Below are 20170 nucleotides of genomic sequence, written 5' to 3' on the forward strand. Positions count from 1 at the left end.
TAAATTGTTGTTCTGCCTCTGGCAGCTAAACCACCAATCCTGTGTTCAATCCAGTGAAGTATTCCTGTATCTCAGAAGAGGTTTGGATTTCTGACTCCTGAGACATGCATATCTGAAATTCTTCTCTTCCCATCACAGTCCCACTATTTGTGAAAAGTCGGACTGGCAGGTAGACAGAGGAATCTGTATGACCAGGATGGAATTTGAGCACTGTTAATTTTAAAACATGGTGTGGTGTGGTGTGGGAGAACAAAAGTGCCTGTTAGTTCAAAGTAATGAGGCTTTCCCCAGCCACAGAATGAATTTAAAAGAAAAATCTGTTTCCTTGAGTGATAGCGCCAAGAAGGAGCAAGAGAGCAAAATTCATCTGCTCTCAGAAGTTGCTGGTCTCTGTAAATACCCTCCTTGATCTTATATTTCCTCCTGAAGGAGGAAAGGCTTTTTCACATTCTTCAGTGTTCTGCTATAACCCTTGTTAATAGATTGCTGTTAACAAGATGATCAGAGAGCTCCATTCTGCTTCAATCCTGGTAGCACTCAACACTGTGTGATGGCTGTTCTTTGCATTCTGTAACCACCACACACCTTTTGCTTATGGCCAGATACAGATTGGATTCTGCTGCCTGCCCAGTTTTATTTGTTGCCTTTTCTTAGTAGAGAAAAAAGATTTTTCTTAACCTACTTTTGAATCCTCTCCAGTGACGATTGAATTTTTTGTCTTCCCTGTAGGATAAAGTAGATGAAGCAGTGAAACTCCTCCTTTCTCTGAAAGCAGAGTATAAAGAAAAGACTGGGCAGGACTACAAGCCAGGACACGTGTCAGCAACTCAGATATCTGCTTCACCCCAAACAACAAGCACAGAAATCAGTGGCCCAGACACACCAGAAGCTAAAGCTTTGTTTAACAAGGTGGCTTGTCAAGGAGAAGAGGTCCGTAAACTAAAAGCAGGAAAAGCAGAAAAGGTAAACTTTTTAAAAACACAACTTTCTTAAAAATAACCTTAGAAGACATCTTAGTTGATGTTAGAGCAGGGCTAGTGATGTGTGCGTGGGGAGATGTCAGTTACCGCTGGGGTTGGGAGTGTGAGCAAATGACTCTGTCCCTCTTGCTCGCTATTCAGCATGCCTGGCATGGAGGGGCAGGGCTTCCAGTGTTTCTGAGGAGGTAGGTGTGGGGCAGGCTTTGTCCCCTCGGGCAGAGCAGAATGTAGCGGCCTGCTTGCTTAGTGGATTGTTCCCGTTCTGAGTGGATTTCCCCCCAAGAGTGTAAAAGTAAAACAGTAAAAGTAAAATAGGTATAAAAGTTTTAGGGCTCCTTTACATTGCCAGAGTGGTATAAAGGAGCCTTATTGTAAATAACAGTATGGCCTTATAAATACTTAGGGTGCTTTAGTGATTAGAACTGGTCTAAATTTTGAACTGAAAAATTCTCCTATCAAAATGTGCTCCATGAACTGTTTACTAATGACCTTTCTGGAGATGGTCAGTAGCCAATATAAATTGTGAGTTTGATTCCCTAGCCCTCACTTGCACTTCAGTTGCCTATGATGTAATAATGAGCATATGGCTGCATATATTTGTTGACTAATAACTAGAAATAAAGGGTCAAACCTAGCTACATTACTAAGACAAAGGAGGTTTGGGGATTTTTTCCAGTGCTCCCCACTACCATTCTCCCTCCATTGTATTGTAGTTTAAATAAATTACCAAAATAATTGAAACTGTGTGATTATGTTGCGTTATTTTGACAAATACGATATTTTAAAAATTCTGCATACTTTATGCAGAATTTAATTTTTTTGTCGCAGAATTTCCCCAGGAATAGAAGATGTTCTATATATACACACACGTGCTACATCTGTAGGTCCATTTACACCTGTGATTCATATTGATTTCTCTTTATTTGCTTGTTCTTCCATGGGAATGACTTCAAACCAAAGGATAAAATAGATACAGCAGTGCAAGAACTGCTTCAACTGAAGGCCCAGTACAAGTCTCTTGCAGGAGTAGACTATAAACCTGTCTCTGCCACTGGGGTTGAGGATAAAGACAAGAAAAAAAAAGAGAAGGAGAACAAGTCTGAAAAGCAGAATAAGCAACAGAAACAGAGTGATACTCAGAAGAAAGACTATCAGAAAGACCAAGGTGGTAATGGCCTCTCCTCAGATGGTCCAGGAGAAGGTCAAGGGCCTAAGAAACAGACCAGGTAAAGAAATTAGCGATCCATTTGCAGGAAATCTAAATTGGGAGGGCTGAACAGAGCTAAATCAAGAGCAATATTTTTAAATTTTTAGTATCAGTTGGTAGTGTGGGAATACACAAAAAAGAAATAATGCCACGTTCCATTAATACGTTTTTACATCATGTTCATTTCTAATTTATAGTTAATATAAGGAGGGAGTAAAATCCTTGTACTGTAAATTGCATACTATAAAATAAGCACAATATTCATTACAAATATTAAGTATTATTGGCAGAGATGGTGGAGGATCAGAGAAACTATGCAAGAAAACTGGATTCTGCAGTCTTAAACCTGATCTGAGCACCTAATACATGATCTACTGTCATTGACTTTGCTAGGAGTTGATGGAGCTCAGCTTCTTGCAAGATCTTGCTATTATTGCTAGTATGGTTTATTTTGGTTGAGGTGGTAGGATTAATCTTTCATTTGAAATAAAACAAACTAATATTTTTTCTGAGGCAAAAAACTAACTTGCTTGCTCTCAGAAGGCTATCTTAACAGCTTCACAAAACTCTCTAGCCAAACAATAGCATTAGTGGAGCTATAAAACTTAGGGTTTAAAAAAAACAAACTTATGTGTCTGGATCAGCCTTATGCTCTAATCAGACTTTTATTTGGAAGTTTTAATTTCACAGTTTGATGCATTGAGGCATGTAACTGTGGTGCAGGGGGGATCTAAACAGGAACAGCTGAGATTTGTATGAATGCTCCTCTTGTCCTGTTAGAGAGGGAGCATTGTGATCTGAAACAAGTTTAAATTTGGGAGGGGTAGGTTTTGGAAGGATAGGGTAAAAAGGGTGATTGCAGATCACTGAAGTAAATATGCTTTAACATTTAACCAAAGATTTTTAATTACATTAAAAGGGACTTTTCCCCCCAAAAACATGAAAGCATGCAGCTTTATTGCTACCTTCACCACTTGGCAGTGACCTAAACTACAGGGTTCTGTTCTTTTTAAAATTCCATAGGCTCGGTCTAGAAGCTAAAAAAGAAGAAAATCTTTCTGATTGGTTTTCTCAGGTAAGTGTCCATCACTTTGAATTAAGGAGGAGTTTCACTTCACATATTTCACAAAAATATGGATCTTTTTTGGCCACTCCTTTATTTTTTTTGGTAATATAACTCCTGTTCCTTAAGTTGCTACCAGCATTTTTCTTTAATTTCTGGACATCTGTTTCCAAGTGCTGTGTAACCTTGTGAAGCTGTATAAGTTATATAATGGTCACCTGCTTTTAAAAAAACAACGTTATTCATTAAATACGTTCTGGCAGTGAAACACTAAGGATCTTGATAAGTATTTAATGGATGTTAGTTAGCAGTCTGAGTTTAGCTCAGAATGGTTTGTAACCAAAAGTTACTACCATTTTTTATGGGTGGTCAGTGCGAAATGAGTTTGACTTTAATACAGTGCCTCAGGTAGTCCTGGCAGGGCAGTGTTAGAGGCACACTGATGGGGCATGGAGGGAAGCTTACAGTACCGGATTTCTGGATAAATAGACTGTCTCCACCACTGTCAAACTGGCATGTTTCACCAACACTGACATTTGCCACGATTAATGAATAATGTGTTTGGTGGCCTTTTGTAGTGAGTGACGAACACTGACCATTAAAATGGCCTATGCTTGTTTTTTCTTAGGGTGAGGGAGTGATTGACCACCTGCATTCCCTCATTAAGATCTAAGGACCCCTTACGTTTCCCACCTTATTATTCACCTTCAAGGTCCTGTGTTGACACTCTTTATCTTTTTGGATAAAGGAACTGTATCAAAATCCTTGCAGAACCAATTATTACCACTCCATAATTGGTCATAGAGGTGATCTGTAAGTGATGCCAGAAAATATGCACTTTTCCCTGTAGTATCCGAGCCTCTACCTTTTCTGCACCAACCTCTTCATTTCTTGGGAGGAAATTATTAAATATAATTGTTTAAATCTTTGCTTACAAACTCTCTTTGGCTTTTTTGACTTTAAATTACAGCCATTTTAAACTGCTGATTGATCAACTTATTGTGAGCGGGTGCCATTAGGTTTGAATTATTATAGTGCTTTTTTGTGCATGCAAATAGAACTTTAATATCTTAAAAAATATCTTCTTGACAGGTGATCACAAAATCAGAGATGATTGAATACTACGATGTGAGTGGCTGCTACATTCTTCGTCCATGGACTTTTTTCATTTGGGAAACCATCAAGGATTTTTTCGATAGTGAGATCAAGAAACTTGGTGTAGAAAACTGCTACTTTCCCATGTTTGTGTCCCAGGCAGCTCTGGAGACAGAGAAGACTCATATTGCTGACTTTGCCCCTGAGGTACACATCAGAATTCTGTTTACTGCACTCATGTACTACAGCTAACTTTAGCTAAACTGTTTCTTTTTAAAAACTAAGGACAGTGCTCAGATAAATGATGTAGGCAGATATTTTTATATTCTTACAACCAGAAGCTGTGCAAACAACTTCTGCTGCTGCTGCTCCTAGTCCTGTAGGCAATGATGTCAAATATGAAACAGTTAAGTTTGTAAACCCTTCTTTGATATTGTTTTTGGAAGGGGCTTGGGGGTCTACTTTCCATTACAAAGAAGGAAAGGAATCTATGCAGGTGTCTGTCAGTTCTTGTTGGAACGATTATTTCAATATTGCTTAGATTTGATTATATTGTTAGTTAATGAAGGTGGTAGGGAACCTAGAACTTTAAGATCTATTTTTATTTTAAATCAGAATAAATCAAGTTGAAGGAAACTTAATATTTTAAATGTTTAGGTTGCTTGGGTTACGAGATCTGGTAAAACCGAGCTGGCTGAACCAATTGCTGTACGTCCTACAAGTGAAACAGGTAAGAAACTAACTTGCAAGTAATCAGCAGTTTCAGAATGAGTAAGTGATACAGGAGAATCCTGTTGTGGTTTTGAGACCAGTTGGTGGTCTAATAGGTAAGACACTATGTTGAACATTGGTAAAATCTTACAGGAAAAAAATTAAATTTTCATCACAACTTGAAACATTGCTAATTTTTTCCAGTAAACTAGCTATAAGAAGTTTCATTTACACACAAATTGCAAATTATTTAAAGTTTTCTTATTTAATACTATAGAAAGCTCTTTGGAATTTTCTTTAATATTTTGAAGTTTTGGGGATGAAAGGTTTTATTCAATTTTGCTTTTAAGAAAAAAAATGTCATTTTTAATGTTCATGTTGTATTTTACCTTATGAACCTCTCTTTTTCATAGATTGTAAAGTCATTAAATATAACTAAGATACAAAAGTGGAGCAACTCAGTTAAATCAGATACAGTATACTAAATTGTAATGACTGTGTGCTATCATGAATTTTTCTTAATTAGCTGATAGAGTGTATGTATGAATCTAGATGCATCTAAATATTCTAGTCTTAATGAAGGACAATGATTTAATAATATGAAAACTAACTGCATGTAAAAAGTAGCTAGGTTTCCCCTTCACCTTCATAAAGAGTCACTAAAGTAGATGTGTTTTGAGTTCTGAGGTAAGTGTGAAACCACTTCGCTTCAGACCAGCAGCAAGCCACATATTTACCTGAGGAGTTGGAGCGAAGCAAAAATATTCCTTTCATTAAGGTTGTGTGTCCACTGCAGAATTTCACTTGAGTTAGACAGAAGATGTGAAAAGAGAAATCCTCACAATGGAGCACAAAGTATGTATATTATAGTTGAGACATGTTCCTCAGATAATTTAAAAAAAAATTTTTTTTGGTTCTTTTCTTTTGCAGTAATGTATCCTGCCTTTGCAAAATGGGTGCAGTCACACAGAGATCTTCCTATCAAGCTTAATCAGTGGTGCAACGTAGTGGTAGGTGCATTTAGTCAACCATTTATTTTTTAAAAGTGAAACACATTGCAAAGAATTTGGTATGCTTAAAATCTTTTCTAAATTTATTAGGACAATTGTTCCATAAGAGATGGCATCATACCAATATTAATCAAAATATAAACAATTAATATTTTCATTATGTAATGTGTTTTGGCATGTGGGCAAAGGTATATGCTTGATTAATAATTAAATAAAATATTAGTTTAAAAGGATCACATTGTGAAAGTATGTTCAACTCCTTTATTTAAAAAAATCCAAACTTCTTTTTTAATCCCCAAATTTGGGATTTGCAGAGTGGCATACAAGTGAAAAATTGAGTTTTCATCAATTCCAAAGAAATAGCTTTTTAAAAAACTTAATCTAAGTAGTTCACGGTTATACTACTGAATTTGAATTTTTTTTTTTAAAAAAAGTTCCTTTTCTTGGCAGCGTTGGGAGTTCAAACATCCTCAGCCTTTCCTGCGCACTCGTGAGTTCCTTTGGCAAGAAGGACACACAGCATTTGCTACGTATGAAGACGCAGCAGAAGAGGTACAAAGCAATGAATGTTTTTAACTATTACAGATCTTTGCTTTCAGAAAGTGACCTGACTCTGTAACAGTACAGTATTTATACTTATGAAAGAGAGACAAGGTGGGTGAGATAATATCTTTAGCTGACCAATGGTCACTACTTCCTGATGTACTTGAGTTAGTTTGCCACTCATTTTTACTGCCCACCACCCCAAAGTGTCTGCTTGTACCAGGAATGCACTTTGCTACAAGAGAAAAATTAGTATCGTGTCTATTTGTTTCTCCCCCACTATGACATCATTGGAAACAGAGTGGATTTCTCATCCCTTATATCCCAAATTTGCCCCTCCTGTAAAGCTCCCAAACAGTCCTTTGGTCAGATCCTCTGCATATGTCCTCCCAAGCTTCTTTTGCAGGCTTCATCCTGATGCCCTTACCTTTTGACATCATGAAGTCTCCTGCCCTTTCCTAGCCTCTGCCTGGACAGACTCACAGCGAGTTCCGCTATTTCCTTCAGAATGATGACAACAGATCTTTTATACCCAGCATGGTTTGTTAGCCGCCTGCTGTTCCCATGATTGCTGTCCTGAAGTCCTAGCTTTTTTTTAACTTAAAAAAATTGGACTTTTTTAATTTGGGGGTTTTTATTTAAATTAAATAGTTTTTATTAAATTTGAAAATGGCAACCTATGTTAAAGCCTAAACTCTGAGTAGAACCTTGGAGTTACGAACACCAGAGTTGTGACCTGACCAGTCAACCAGATACCTCATTTGGAACCGGATATACATAATCAGGCAACAGCAAGCTATGCCCCCCCCCCACACACACACACACAAAAGGCAAATACAGTACAGTATTATGTTAAATTATTTTTTAGCAGTTTACATTTTTCTTCTGCATAGTAAAGTTTCAAAGTTATATTAAGTCAATGTTCTGTCATGAACTTTTGAAAGAGTAACCATAACATTTTGTTCAGAATTGCAAACATCTCAGAGTTATAAACAACCTCCATTCCCCAGGTGTTTGTAACTCTGAGGTTCTGCTGTGTTATAATCTATTGAACTAATTTAAATTCAACATAAAACATTAAGCTAGTAAAAATTTTCTGGCTAAGCACCAGAACCAGTGTGTTGAAGCGCTACCCAGCTTTTGAAAGCAATAGCTTCTCCTGCAACTGTTCAGTTCAATGACTTGTTCATTCAAAGTTAAGAAATTGGTTGGGAGTTGAAAAAGCAGAAAAGCTTGTTTTCCTCTTCCTTTCTACGCATGAAAACGATGTGTAAGAGGCTTCAATCTACTTGTTTATAGAATCTTGAACTGGGTGACGAGAAATAATAATTCAGATCACTAACTACAGAACTGATTTATTAAACAAAGGCAGATATATTATCAGTTGATAAACTTTTTTTTATGTATCTAGCTTATTTAAGGTAGTTTTATTTAATAAAAAAACCTTAATGTATTTTAGTACATTTTAATGGAATTTGAATTTCCATTCAAATTGGTCTGGACACAAATGACTTAAAAATTTTAATCTAGAAAAAAGTTAGGCTATATAATTGCCTAAATATTATTGATACAGTATATACTCCTGGTTAGCAAAAAGTAGTACCAAATTTAGTGTAAAGGCTATGTATAGTTTTAAATCAACATGTTTTAAATGGTTATCAATCTTTCTTTAGAAAAATTACTAAAAAGTACAAATCTAAAATAATTAAGATTTATGATTTTAATCAAGATTTCCTGCTTGCTGATTTAAGTAATGATTGGAATTGTTGATTTTAAATCAATCCTTCCTGGCCTACACAACTTTATTTCTTCAAGTATATCATATGCATGACTTCTCAGTGCAGTTCAACTACCTGGAAAGTTTGAAGTGTCTGAAGTTAGTACACCTCTACCCCGATATAATGCTGTCCTTGGGAGCCAAAAAATCTTACCGCATTATTGGTGAAACTGCGTTATATTGAACTTGCTTTGATCTTCTGGAGTGTGCAGCCCCACCCCACCCCCCGGAGTGCTGCTTTACGGTGTTATATCCAAATTCATGTTATATCAGGTCGCGTTATATCGGGGTAGAGGTGTATTTAAAGAAGAGGTGACACAGGATTCTCACTTTCTTAAAGGATCAACTTATAATGAATTATAACTGACAAACTAGTTAATAGATTGACTTTTCAGTTTTCAATATACATTGCGTGCACAAACAGGGATGATATGCCGTATCTTCAAATATAACAAGGTTTGAATCCCTGTTTTGATTTCTGTTTTGCACTTAATCACATATGGAGTCCGACTGACACCTGTGTAATAATGACCCTTTTTGTTTAATGGTTTCTAGGCTTAAATATTTGTTTTACAGAAAACATCTACAAAACCTCAAAATGAGTAAAAAATAACATTGCTCTTTAGTTTTATTTGAAGAGAAAAGACAAGTAAGATGTTCAGGTTTTTATGTTCAGGTGTAGGCCAGTCACGCCATTCAGCAATATTTTGGATTTAGAAAATATTTGAAGAGTAACTCAGTAAATCCAGATCACTGAAGTAACTTAAAGGTTTTAATCATAGGTATTGCAGATTCTTAATCTCTATGCTCGGGTGTATGAAGAACTCCTGGCAATACCTATTGTGAAAGGAAGAAAAACTGAAAAAGAGAAGTTTGCAGGTGGAGACTATACAACCACTGTGGAAGCATATGTATCTGCCAGTGGAAGAGCTATCCAGGTATATATTAATACATAAAATTTTTTTTTACTATTTTTGAAAGAAAGGACAGCAAAAAGGGTTGTTGCTGACCTTACACTTAGCAGTCAGTGTAAATTTCTATTGAGCAGAGACTTCTTCTATATGTGTCTGTTTCAGGGAGCAACATCGCACCATCTGGGGCAGAATTTTTCAAAAATGTTTGAGATCGTATTTGAAGATCCCAAGATACCAGGAGAAAAACAGTTCGCCTATCAAAACTCTTGGGGCATTTCAACTCGGACCATTGGTGTGATGACGTTGATCCATGGAGATAATATGGGCTTGGTGCTACCACCTCGGGTAGCTTGTGTTCAGGTGTGTAAAAATGACTTGTCTAATTGGTTCAGATGGCGTAACTTTACCTCAATCAAACAACCTCACCTCTTTTCCTTTCCTGTCTTGCAATGGGATTAATCAATATTTTCTATTGGATGCCTGATGAAAAGAACTCTTTTTAATGTAGGGGTACTGAAAATAATACTTGTAGAGCATTCTGTATGCAATCAGTAAGAGTTATCAGGTTGGTTCTCGAGTTATATTACTTGTGATAGAAAATTTAGAAGCTATAGCTTGTCTAGCTACCCAAAATTAGATTATTTGTAATACTTGGTGAAAAAGTTTCTTAAATAGGGGTTTTGAAAGACGTTAACCAGATTTAGCACCACAACACTATTTCCTTAAACATTCCACATCCTCAACTCAACACTTTAAGGTTGATTCTTTTGGTATTTTTGGTATGGTACATTACAATAATTGGGAACAACTTTTTCCATTACTGTATGTATCTCTTTCTTTTTACTTGTGTCATGTCACAGGTTGTAATTATTCCTTGTGGCATCACAAATTCTCTTTCTGAAGAGGACAAAGAGGCACTGATGAAGAAATGTAATGAATATCTTAAAAGGCTGCTCTGTGTCAATGTCCGCGTTCGTGCTGACTTAAGAGACAACTATTCACCTGGTTGGAAGTTCAATCACTGGGAGCTTAAGGTAAATTTCTTTTCAGTAGATCTTAATGTATGTTCATGTGGACTTTTTTGTATTCTCTGCAGGCAAATATCTTCTGTCTAAAGTCCATTGAAAAATGGTCAATTGTTGTTGATACAGCATGAATCACCACCACCCCTCCCCCACCAAAACCAGCCCCAGGGCGTCCTCTATCCCAGACACCCGTCCCCTCCCTGAGCCCATCCATGGGCCCTGCCAGCCCAGACACCTGCTCCCCTACCCCTCAGAGCCCAGGATCCAGAGGGAGAAACAGCCTGATGCTGGGTTCCAGGCTTGCACAGAGTTTGTTTTGCACTGCCACCTCCTTCCTTAAGGGTGTGAGGGGGACTGCAGCTGTTGAACACTCTAGCTATCTCCTTCTCCCTCTGGCACTCTCTTCTATGTGTGACCTGGGCTTTGCTGGGTCCAGCGGTCCCTAGTTGCGGCCAGCAGCACTGCAGCCCATTTCTGTGGGGGGAAAGGAAATTCTGTGCAAAAAACATTAATTTCTGTAAAACTCTGCATTGCACATTTGTAAAATTCCACCAAGAGTAACACTAGCTACTGATATCCTAGTTGAGCAGAATGGAAAATACAAGATGGCCTTGCATGGTACCACTAAATAAAGAACACTTTTTATTTATCAGAAAGGCAACTACTTCATCACTCAAATACTATGGTTAAAAGTAGCTTCAGTCCTCAGGAAAACAGAGAAACTGCATATAAAACAAGATATCTGAAAAGCGAAGAGAATAAAGCAGACCAAGTATCAAGAACGCGATTAAATAAAATGTACATTACACTATACAGAAAGTGATGAGAAATTACAATAAGACAAAATGGGGCTCTATGGCATTAGAGTTGGATGTTTGTGTAAATGTTCAAATGCCAAACTTCAGTATAAGATGATGTAGAAACCTCCTGTGCAGTCCAAAGAGTCTTGAAAAAAATCTCGCATTGCACCTAAAGAGTGAAAATGTCACACTTTATCCTAAAGCTCCATTTCTTAGTGTGTTAAAGGTTAATAGATTAGGGTTATAATAAACAGTTAATTGTTAGAGAGAGTCCAACAGAGGCAATAGGTTGATTACTACCTTAGCTTACAATCATCTATTATAATACCTTCTGATATGCTTAAAAATCTGTTTATAAATCCTTTATAAATGATTCATAAGTGCAACCAAAAATGTCATGAAAAATGTGACTCCAGAGCCATTTTGAGAAGTAAGAGACTTAATATTTGAGTGTTTGTGCTCCCAGTATGGAATCCATTTCCCCCTCTCTTATAGTTGCAGTAATGAAACAAGATTCATAAATACTTCTATTTTTAAGTGTTTGAATTTTTTGCTCACAAAATTGAGGGGAATTTGTGCTGACTTGAGCCTGGTGTGATATAGGCAGGCACTGTGTGAGCTTTCACACACAACTTTGTTTATAGACCTCTTTTGACTTCTACAAAACTTATGCCATTCCAGTCTGACACCTCTTAAACAGAGATCTGCTACTTATACCAAATTGTTTGGTGATAGTCTCTCTTTCTTTTCGTTTGCAAAGTATGATAGAATTTCAACCTCAGTATCCAGAGAAGACAGCCCAGTGCATTAGCTTGCTATCCTAGAGAGAACTTTTTTGTCAGAATATATTACAATATGAAAATGGTATGATGTTAAGGCTGTGATTTACAGGAAAACAGCACCTATTTTGCTTAACCCCACTAAGTTCACAGGGTAAGAAGTGCTTTTCACCATGAACAAACTAGAAAGGAAACGTGTATTTTTTTTCGGGGAGAGGGCAGGGTTTATATTTAGTTTTAAATTCCAAGTGAGACTTCTGAGGTTCTGGAGGATGCCAACTTGCTGACTTGTTTAATATTGTATAATTACGTAGTGTCCAGAGGTGCTAAGTGTCTTTGCTGCTCTGTTGCACTGGACACCTATAGACTTTTGGAGACCGTTCCTGCCTTAAAGACCTTACAGTCTGAAAAGTTTTTTGACAATAGCTGTGTGAGAGACTCCCGCAAAGAGACTTCAGTCTGCGAGAAGGTCGCAGGTAGCTTCTATGGTGGCTTCTTCAATCCCTTTGCAGCGTCCACTTGCTGAGCACTGCTCTTCATTAAGTCAGACTCTGCATGTGACCATTTCCATGCCTCTTACTAATGAGGTGCATCAGTCTTAAGGCAGAGCTACACTACAAATTTACATCGGCGCAGCTGCAGCGCGTCAGGTGAAGATGCTCAAAGGCGACGGGAGAGAGCTCTCCCTTCAGCTTAACTCCACCTCCGCAAGAGGCGGTAGCTATGTCGTTGGGAGAAGCTCTCTCACCAACATAGTGCTGTCTACATGTGGGGTTAAGTTCGGTATAATTACATAACTCAGGAGTGTGGATTTTTTACACACCTGAGCAATGCAGGTATATGGAAGTAAGTATGTAGTGTAGACCAGCCTGAGAGCAAAGAGGTGGAGATACTGGGTATTCTCCCAGAATCTCAAATGGCATTTTGTAGATGAAAAAACAATATTATTGTTACAAGTTTATATGATGCCAGGTGCTGATAGCATTTTGGTACCTTGACATCTGGCTTGGAATAGAAGTAAACATTTCCCTGTGTGTATAAGGAGATGAGAAGTCACAGGCCCTTTGTCATAAGGTTTAAGAAGCAATGGAAATATTACGTAATTAACTTCTCTTAGGCCTTCAAGTGTTCCGCCACCATCAGTATTAACATTTAGTGAAGCTGTTTTCAAGAACCTTTTTTAAAACTCTGTGCCAGGCCAATATTAGAATAAATCATTTATTGAAGAGTTATATTTGGTATAAATTAGTAAACCTATATTTAATTGTAATTTTAACAATCCTCTGTAATTAGGTCAATTGTATTCTAGCTATGTTAGAATAGTGTCTAAATATGGTTGACATGCCAGTGTACATAACAAACACTTAAATCAACAACCACCTGAAAAAATAATCATTAGGTGCAGCACACGGGTAAGGATGGTTGCATGTGAAAGAGGAGCTTGGATAAACAAGTATATACAAAGTTCTTTTCAAGATTCTCTTTCCCACCACCATCACTGGTAGCCCAGTCTGGGCATGGGTATGCAAAGGTTTTTCTAATCCTCATCTTTTCTTTCAGTTTCTTTTACCCTCAAGGAGGTCAAACTTCCAGCAATTGAAAACAAAGTGGTGATTCCACTGCATTATTGATCATGACAACATTGTTTGAACACAATAAAATTCTGTTTGCTGTGGGAGAATCTATATTTCTTTCAGAAAGGAAAAGGCCTAACACCTGGGCTAGCTAAGTAAACAGCCACATCCACAAAAATTATTCCCTCTTGATTGGCTGCTGAAAATGTAAATCTAAATAGATTGTTTTGGGATCTTAGCTGGGAGGGATATTGTATGTATTTTAGCATACTGAAAGCATTTTGTTTTGTTTTTATTTTTTGTTTAAGGAAAAGGACTCTTAATTTGACCTTTTATTTATTATACTGCACTGTACAATACTGCAATATGCTATAACAGGTCCTTTGTAACTTCCATTTCAACAGTCCATAGAAGAACAGTGTGCTTAAACACATAAGTAAAATTAAATACCTTAAGTCCAGGAGACGTGCAAAAGATTGGGAGCTTTTCTAGGGAACTCCCCATAGGTAGCCATCTTTTATTCACATGTATAGCGTCATCTGGAAAGGAATCATCCAAATGAAAGAAGTTTACTGTTTCAAACACTATCAGAGGAGTATAAAATGAGCGTAATTCGAGTTCATAAAAACCTTGCAGTAGTATTGTGGTAAGGCGAAACAATCAGTACAGCTTTAGGTTTGCCCCAATCCTGAATTTTTTCAGGTATTAAGACAGCAAAACAATTCTCTTGTTAATCATATGATTGTATGAGAGCGAGACAAAGAGAAATAAAAATCATGTGTCAAGTGACTCCATACTGAAAAAAGCATCCTAGTGGATGAACTATACTCTTTTGAGAATGACTGACTGGTTGCAGCTTACACTAATTTTGTATTGCATTATTTTTGCTTGTAGGGTGTTCCCATCAGGCTTGAAGTGGGACCACGAGATATGAAGAACGGTCAGTTTGTAGCTGTCAGAAGAGACACAGGACAGAAGTTGACCTTCGCTGAACATGAGGCAGAGGATAAACTCAGACACGTTTTGGAGGAGATCCATGCTAACCTTTATAACAAGTTAGTCTACAAGGGAATAAATCATATGGCATCTGTGACTGAAATGACTTTATTTTAACTGTAGAAGAGATTTCTTCATATTCAGATTTAACTGGAGAGAAAGTCATCAAGACAAGTCGTCTTTGTGCACGGTTTCATTTTTCAGTTTGAGAAGCTCATTCTGATGGTCTCAAAAAGTTTCCCAAATGTGCCTGTGAAATAGAATTTTCAAATGTTAGCAACCCTTCAAGTTCAGATCTTATGATATGATACTGACATCTAAAAATGAGCCCCCTGTACTTTTTTGATGCAGTAATACTATGCAGAATTGTAGTGCTGGAAGACTTTTAGAATCTGTTCAAAAAAACCAAAATTCTTCGATAATATTGGTGCTTACGTCTAGCTCTAAGGTAAAATTTTCAAAAGCACCCAAGTTCCATTTTCAAAAATGAGTGACACTTTGGCACCTACATCATATTGACTTTCACTGGTACATAGGCTCTTAACTCACTTAGGCCCTTTTGAAAATTGTATCTGTAGTTACTACATATGGAAAATCTCTGTAATAAGGTGATGCATAAGAATATGATTTTCATATTCTTGAGGTCTGTATATGTGAGGTGCAGGGTTGTCAAGTGTGGTAAAGACAGTCCTGCTATTCTGATTTGAAGACATTATAAGGTCATCCATGATATAAACCTGTTTATATTTGGAGTATCAATTGACTAAGGTGTTTGAATGTCAGAAAATTATCTTCTCAAAGAGGTAAATGAGATTTGATATTCCTGAGAGTTAGATTTAGCTTTCAAGCATTATTATAGTACCCTCCACTCAATTACAGCAGTCTTAACCAGGAAATCAACTTCACTGGCACATCTCGGAGGTGATCTGGTGGTGATGCTTAACTTTTCTGTGGCTTCATCTCCTGCTGATTCTGCCAGAGTTTTCAGTCCCTTCACACCGTGGTACATGCTGAAAACATATGACATGCCGTCCTGCCTGTTCTTGGCTAGTATTTTGTTCTTTTCACACCAGCTGTATAGGCTGAGCATATTGCAGCTGCCCCTGCTGTACTCACTCAGACACTAACCTCAGTTGCAAACCAAATAGTAGTGCCATCTCCCAACCCTTTGGGCTTATCTAATAGTGTGATGGAACTGCAACAGCCTGAAGAGAGAGTTGTCTTTTAATTCATCAGAATTTCTTCTTTGAGGAACAAAAGCTGTAGAAGAATATCCTGATTAAGAAGTTTCTTCCGTATTTGTACTTTTTTCTCTTGTAATTTGGTGTTTGGTGGCTCGGCACAGTTTGGTTCAGATGGTGACTTCATTTAGAAGATGAATACTCATGTCTGTCTTTACTAAATTTATTTTCTTGTCTTAGAGCTTTTGAAGACCTAACGAATCATATGGTGGTGGCCAATAATATGGAAGACTTTCAAAAACAACTTGAAGCAGGAAAGGTAAGGACGTTCTGAATATACTGAAATCTGAATAAGTATAAGTTTTAATCAAATTTGCTCATACATGAAGAACTTTTCATGTAGAGGTTGCCAACAAACTGTGACTTTCCCAAATGCTACAGGAGTTCTGGTTGCTATCTGCATATTAGAGCACAGTTTTGATTAAAATTTTCCACACTACTAGTCTTTAAAATATTATGTTCAGGCATTAGAGCAACTTTACATACCTGTTGTCAAATGACATCATTTATTTAAAATGAGTGTACTGCTTTTTCAGCAAGCAGTGACCTTAGCAGATCTTAATACAAATATATTTTATTCGGATTAAGATAAAATACTATAATTATTCCCCTACAAATAGTTTAAAAAAAAAAGTCCAAAGTACGTACTACTTGCATCAATGAAAATTGGCCTTTCTAACATGAACAGAAGCCATTGAGTGCATTGACAGGTGCTGGGCATCAAGAAATTAAGACTGATCATCAGAATAATTGATAATATAACAGGACTGAGTCATATTAAATTCCCTTGTAAGGGCACTAGCAACTTATGAAAAATTGTAGTTTTGGTGGAGCAACTGAAGTTTAGATCAGCGATTAAGACTGTATTTCTAATACTTAAGAAATATTTTATTCTTCCCTTGAGGTGCACATTGAACTACCATTGATTGACTTAATGAGATCCTATTCCTGAAGTTCTATTACCCAGATCTCCCAGCATGTGAAAACATTTGAATAAAAGTTCTTGAAGACTCCATCTAGTTAACAACTAAGATTCCCTGTTGGTGAAAGACTTCAACTGAGAAATAATACAAAAGAAAAAAAGGTTGTTAAAAAAATGTGGGGTGTCAAGTTGGCTCTACTCTTAAAATGACCATACACTCTTGCTGAACATGTTCTTTAAGGGATTGGTACAGGGCCAGTGGGATTTATGTTGAATAGAAAAAAAACAAAATTATTAGCTAACTCATGCATTACTTTTACCACCATCCACCCCCTTATTCTTTTTTCCTGTAATTTGTGTGTCTCAAACTCATTGGCATATTGTCTTAAATTAGATTGTAAACTCTTCAAAGAGTCTGACTCTGTGTGTCAGTACAGCAACTAGCGCTATAGAGACCCTGACCTTGATTGGGATATATTTCTGCCCTCAAAATATGGTGGTTTAAAAAAAAAAAAAATCTGACTTGCCATCACCCCAGAAGCTAAATATACATCGCTATTTTGGACCTTCTCAAAAAGATTTTTGCGTTCAGCCAGCTAGTTCTGAAGTAACATTTCACTAATGCAAACCCTTTCCAAAGCCGGCTTGGCCTACCTGATGTTAGGTATAAAGACCTCCCACAAATAATCACAACCATTTTATTATATATTGAAGCAACATCAATTTATGCTTTTAAAAACCACCCTCGGCCTCTGGTGGCCTACAGAACAAAGGAGAGACGTGAAAAATGCAGGCTTTCCCAAAATGTTGGAAGATGTGGGAAATTTAGGATATGTCTAATGTGCAGCCCTGCAGCGGCAGAGGTGTCCAATACAGCTGCAGCACGTCTGGTGAAGACACACTATGCTGACAGGAGAGAGCTCTCCCGTCAGCATTGGAAAAAAAACAAAAAAAAAACCCACCTCCGTGAGAGGCAGTAGCTATGTCTACAGGAGAAGCTCTCCCGCCGACACAGCACTGTGCACACGAATGCTTATGTTGGTGTAATTTCTGTTGCTTAGAGAGATGGAATATTCAGATCCTTGAGTGACATAAGTTTTGACGACACAGGCGGCAGTACAGACATAGCCTTAGTTACAAAATAAGCTAAGGAAAAAATCTATAAAAAGCAAAAATGCAGCTTAAAGTAAATATATAAAAAACGTAATTGTATTGTGAGCAAACTCTCATTATGGATTAGAGGCTTACCAGGATCTCCTGACATTTCCTTCCACATCAAAGCCCCAAATCACAATAACTCTTACTTCTGTGAAGATGAGCTGGGAAGGGAGTAATGTCCAACCTTGAACACCCCACTTCCCTTCTCTTATTCAGAAGCAGATGCTGGAGAGCACCATGAGAAATTACTAACCTAGCTAGCTCTGCATGTGGGATAGTACTAGATCATAGATTTCAAACTTGTAAATAAAACAGCTAAACTAGTTACACTTTATGACATGGAAAATAAACAGTATAGTGAACATCTTTGATTTGGAAAAGGAAACGTTCCACCTCTGAAGTTACAAGCTCTTATCTGAGTACCTGGATCTGAAGAATTAAAAGTTTGAGGCACTTCATCTCACGTATATATTAACGTTTGTGTCCTTTTTTTGTATGTTGTTGTACAAAGCAGGTAATGTATATAAAAGTAGTAATTTTTCATGGAAACCCTCTATTTCAAATCTCTCTTAATTAAAACTTCACTATGTTGTATTGACCACAGTCTAAAAGGAGATTTCCCAAGCTGATTTTCCCAAGCTAATTTCCCATGTCTTCCTGTATTTGGTGTGATTAACCCCTTAGACCATAAAATCTTTGAGATGTGGACTTCTTTGCTTTTGTGTCTTAAGTAATAACTACATGCAATGTTTAATGAAAGCTGCATGAATGATCTACAACAGCACTTAAACAAAACCCACATTTAGCAAACTAGAAAGATCAATACAAGCACAGAATATTAGGCACTAACATTAGACACTTACTAGTCCCTCCTCCAAATTGCATAAAATGAAAAAAGCTAATAAAAATCTATATTTCCCCAAAGACTAAATGGGACTTTTGTCAAAAGAGGAAAGTTTGTTGCATAACACAGCCCAACAAATTTATTTAGGCTTGGGGGGGGTGGGGGGTGGGGGAGAGAAGAGAACAGGAGTATATGGAGCAAATGTGCACTTAAGACTTTTTGGCATTTTAGCAACTCACTTTCAGCTGTTGCCTTTGCCTCGGTTTTCCATAATCTTTTAAAAATATCTTCTTGGCTTTACAGTAACACTTCCTAACTTCTTCTGTTAAAGTACATGAAGTGAAAAAATTAAGTGAAACATCCCTGGAAAACCTAGAAGTTATACCTCTGAAACAGAAATTTGCTCCCCGGTTAAGTTTAAAAATACTGAACAATTTAAGTGGGCTGAAGTGGTTAAAGATGATTTAACAATATGCTTACTGTATCTTGTATTGCCTAAGTGCTTAATATCTTGTCTTGTATATCCGATGTTCATTCTTAGTGTTTAGGTAAGAAGAAAATATGCTGGTGACAGTTCTCTTTACCTTAATGAAAATACTGAAATAAGTCTCTTCATAATGTTATTCCTCAGAAAATAGGAATGTATAGCACTGATCCTAAAAATTATAATGGGAAACTTCATTGGGAAAGCATTTCTTTAATGTACGTAAATAGATGTTCCTCTGTAATCCAATAGAGATACGGGAATCGAGATTTTTTTTTTCTTTTAAAAAAAATACCCTACATATCCAGAGCAAGGAGAGAGAGATTTTTTTTTGACACCTTTTCATAGATGTTAAAATATCCTGTTGCTAAATTTCTAATAAGCTAGCAACCATCACTCTTCAAATTCTGGTGTGAGTTTACGCTAGAGTTCTACTGCATTTCACTACAAAGGGGCAACTGTCACTATATATTTTCAGGATGAAAAGGCTATAAAAACCCTTTTGAGCTGTATTAATTTGACCTTTTGATTGTGGTTATCATTAAGCTGAACCTTTCCGGTTTAGAATGGGGCAGAGGGCCGGACTACATAACCTCTTCAGGTCCTTTGCAGCCCTACATTTCTTTGATTCTATGAGCTAACTTTGTCAACTGAGTTTTTGGACTGCAGGTAAACTATTCTGCTTTACAATAAAAGGATGTCCGACTTTCAGAAGAGCTTTCCACCTACCAGCTCATTTAGGCATGATTATGCAGCCAGATTGTCAAAAGTGCTCCGCATTCAACCACTCCCACTGTGCTCTTTTGAAAATTTGATTCCTGTTGGGGTGCTGAGCACTATCAAAAATCTGGTCTTCAATGTCTGAAGTGTTAGACCTATAATGGTAGGGTTTGGGAGTCTCTCCTAAAATAATGCCTGTTTTGCTTTCACTGTATAAACTCTGCATCTTTCTTTCATTTCAGATTGTGCAGATTCCCTTTTGTGGGGAAATGGAGTGTGAGGACTGGATCAAGAAAACTACTGCCAGGTAAACTATGTAACTGTTGA

The 20170-nt window shown here is 37.1% G+C and overlaps 1 protein-coding gene across 3 annotated transcripts in view; it reads left to right on the top strand.

Annotated features, from left to right (window-relative positions):
- The window catches only part of EPRS1 (glutamyl-prolyl-tRNA synthetase 1), a 60296-nt gene that overhangs the window by 39014 nt on the left and 1112 nt on the right, over nt 1–20170 (top strand). For all 3 annotated transcript variants that reach the window (XM_045010691.1, XM_045010692.1, XM_045010693.1), the window contains 13 exons: nt 730–963; nt 1941–2206; nt 3211–3262; nt 4343–4552; nt 5003–5075; nt 5987–6066; nt 6517–6618; nt 9169–9324; nt 9463–9660; nt 10161–10334; nt 14373–14533; nt 15896–15974; nt 20086–20150. In XM_045010691.1, the coding sequence (XP_044866626.1) occupies nt 730–963; nt 1941–2206; nt 3211–3262; nt 4343–4552; nt 5003–5075; nt 5987–6066; nt 6517–6618; nt 9169–9324; nt 9463–9660; nt 10161–10334; nt 14373–14533; nt 15896–15974; nt 20086–20150 (1850 nt within the window). The remainder of the gene's footprint in view (nt 1–729; nt 964–1940; nt 2207–3210; nt 3263–4342; nt 4553–5002; nt 5076–5986; nt 6067–6516; nt 6619–9168; nt 9325–9462; nt 9661–10160; nt 10335–14372; nt 14534–15895; nt 15975–20085; nt 20151–20170) is intronic.

Source organism: Mauremys mutica, chromosome 3 (assembly GCF_020497125.1).
Source record: "Mauremys mutica isolate MM-2020 ecotype Southern chromosome 3, ASM2049712v1, whole genome shotgun sequence".
In the NCBI taxonomy this organism is placed as follows: domain Eukaryota; kingdom Metazoa; phylum Chordata; order Testudines; family Geoemydidae; genus Mauremys; species Mauremys mutica.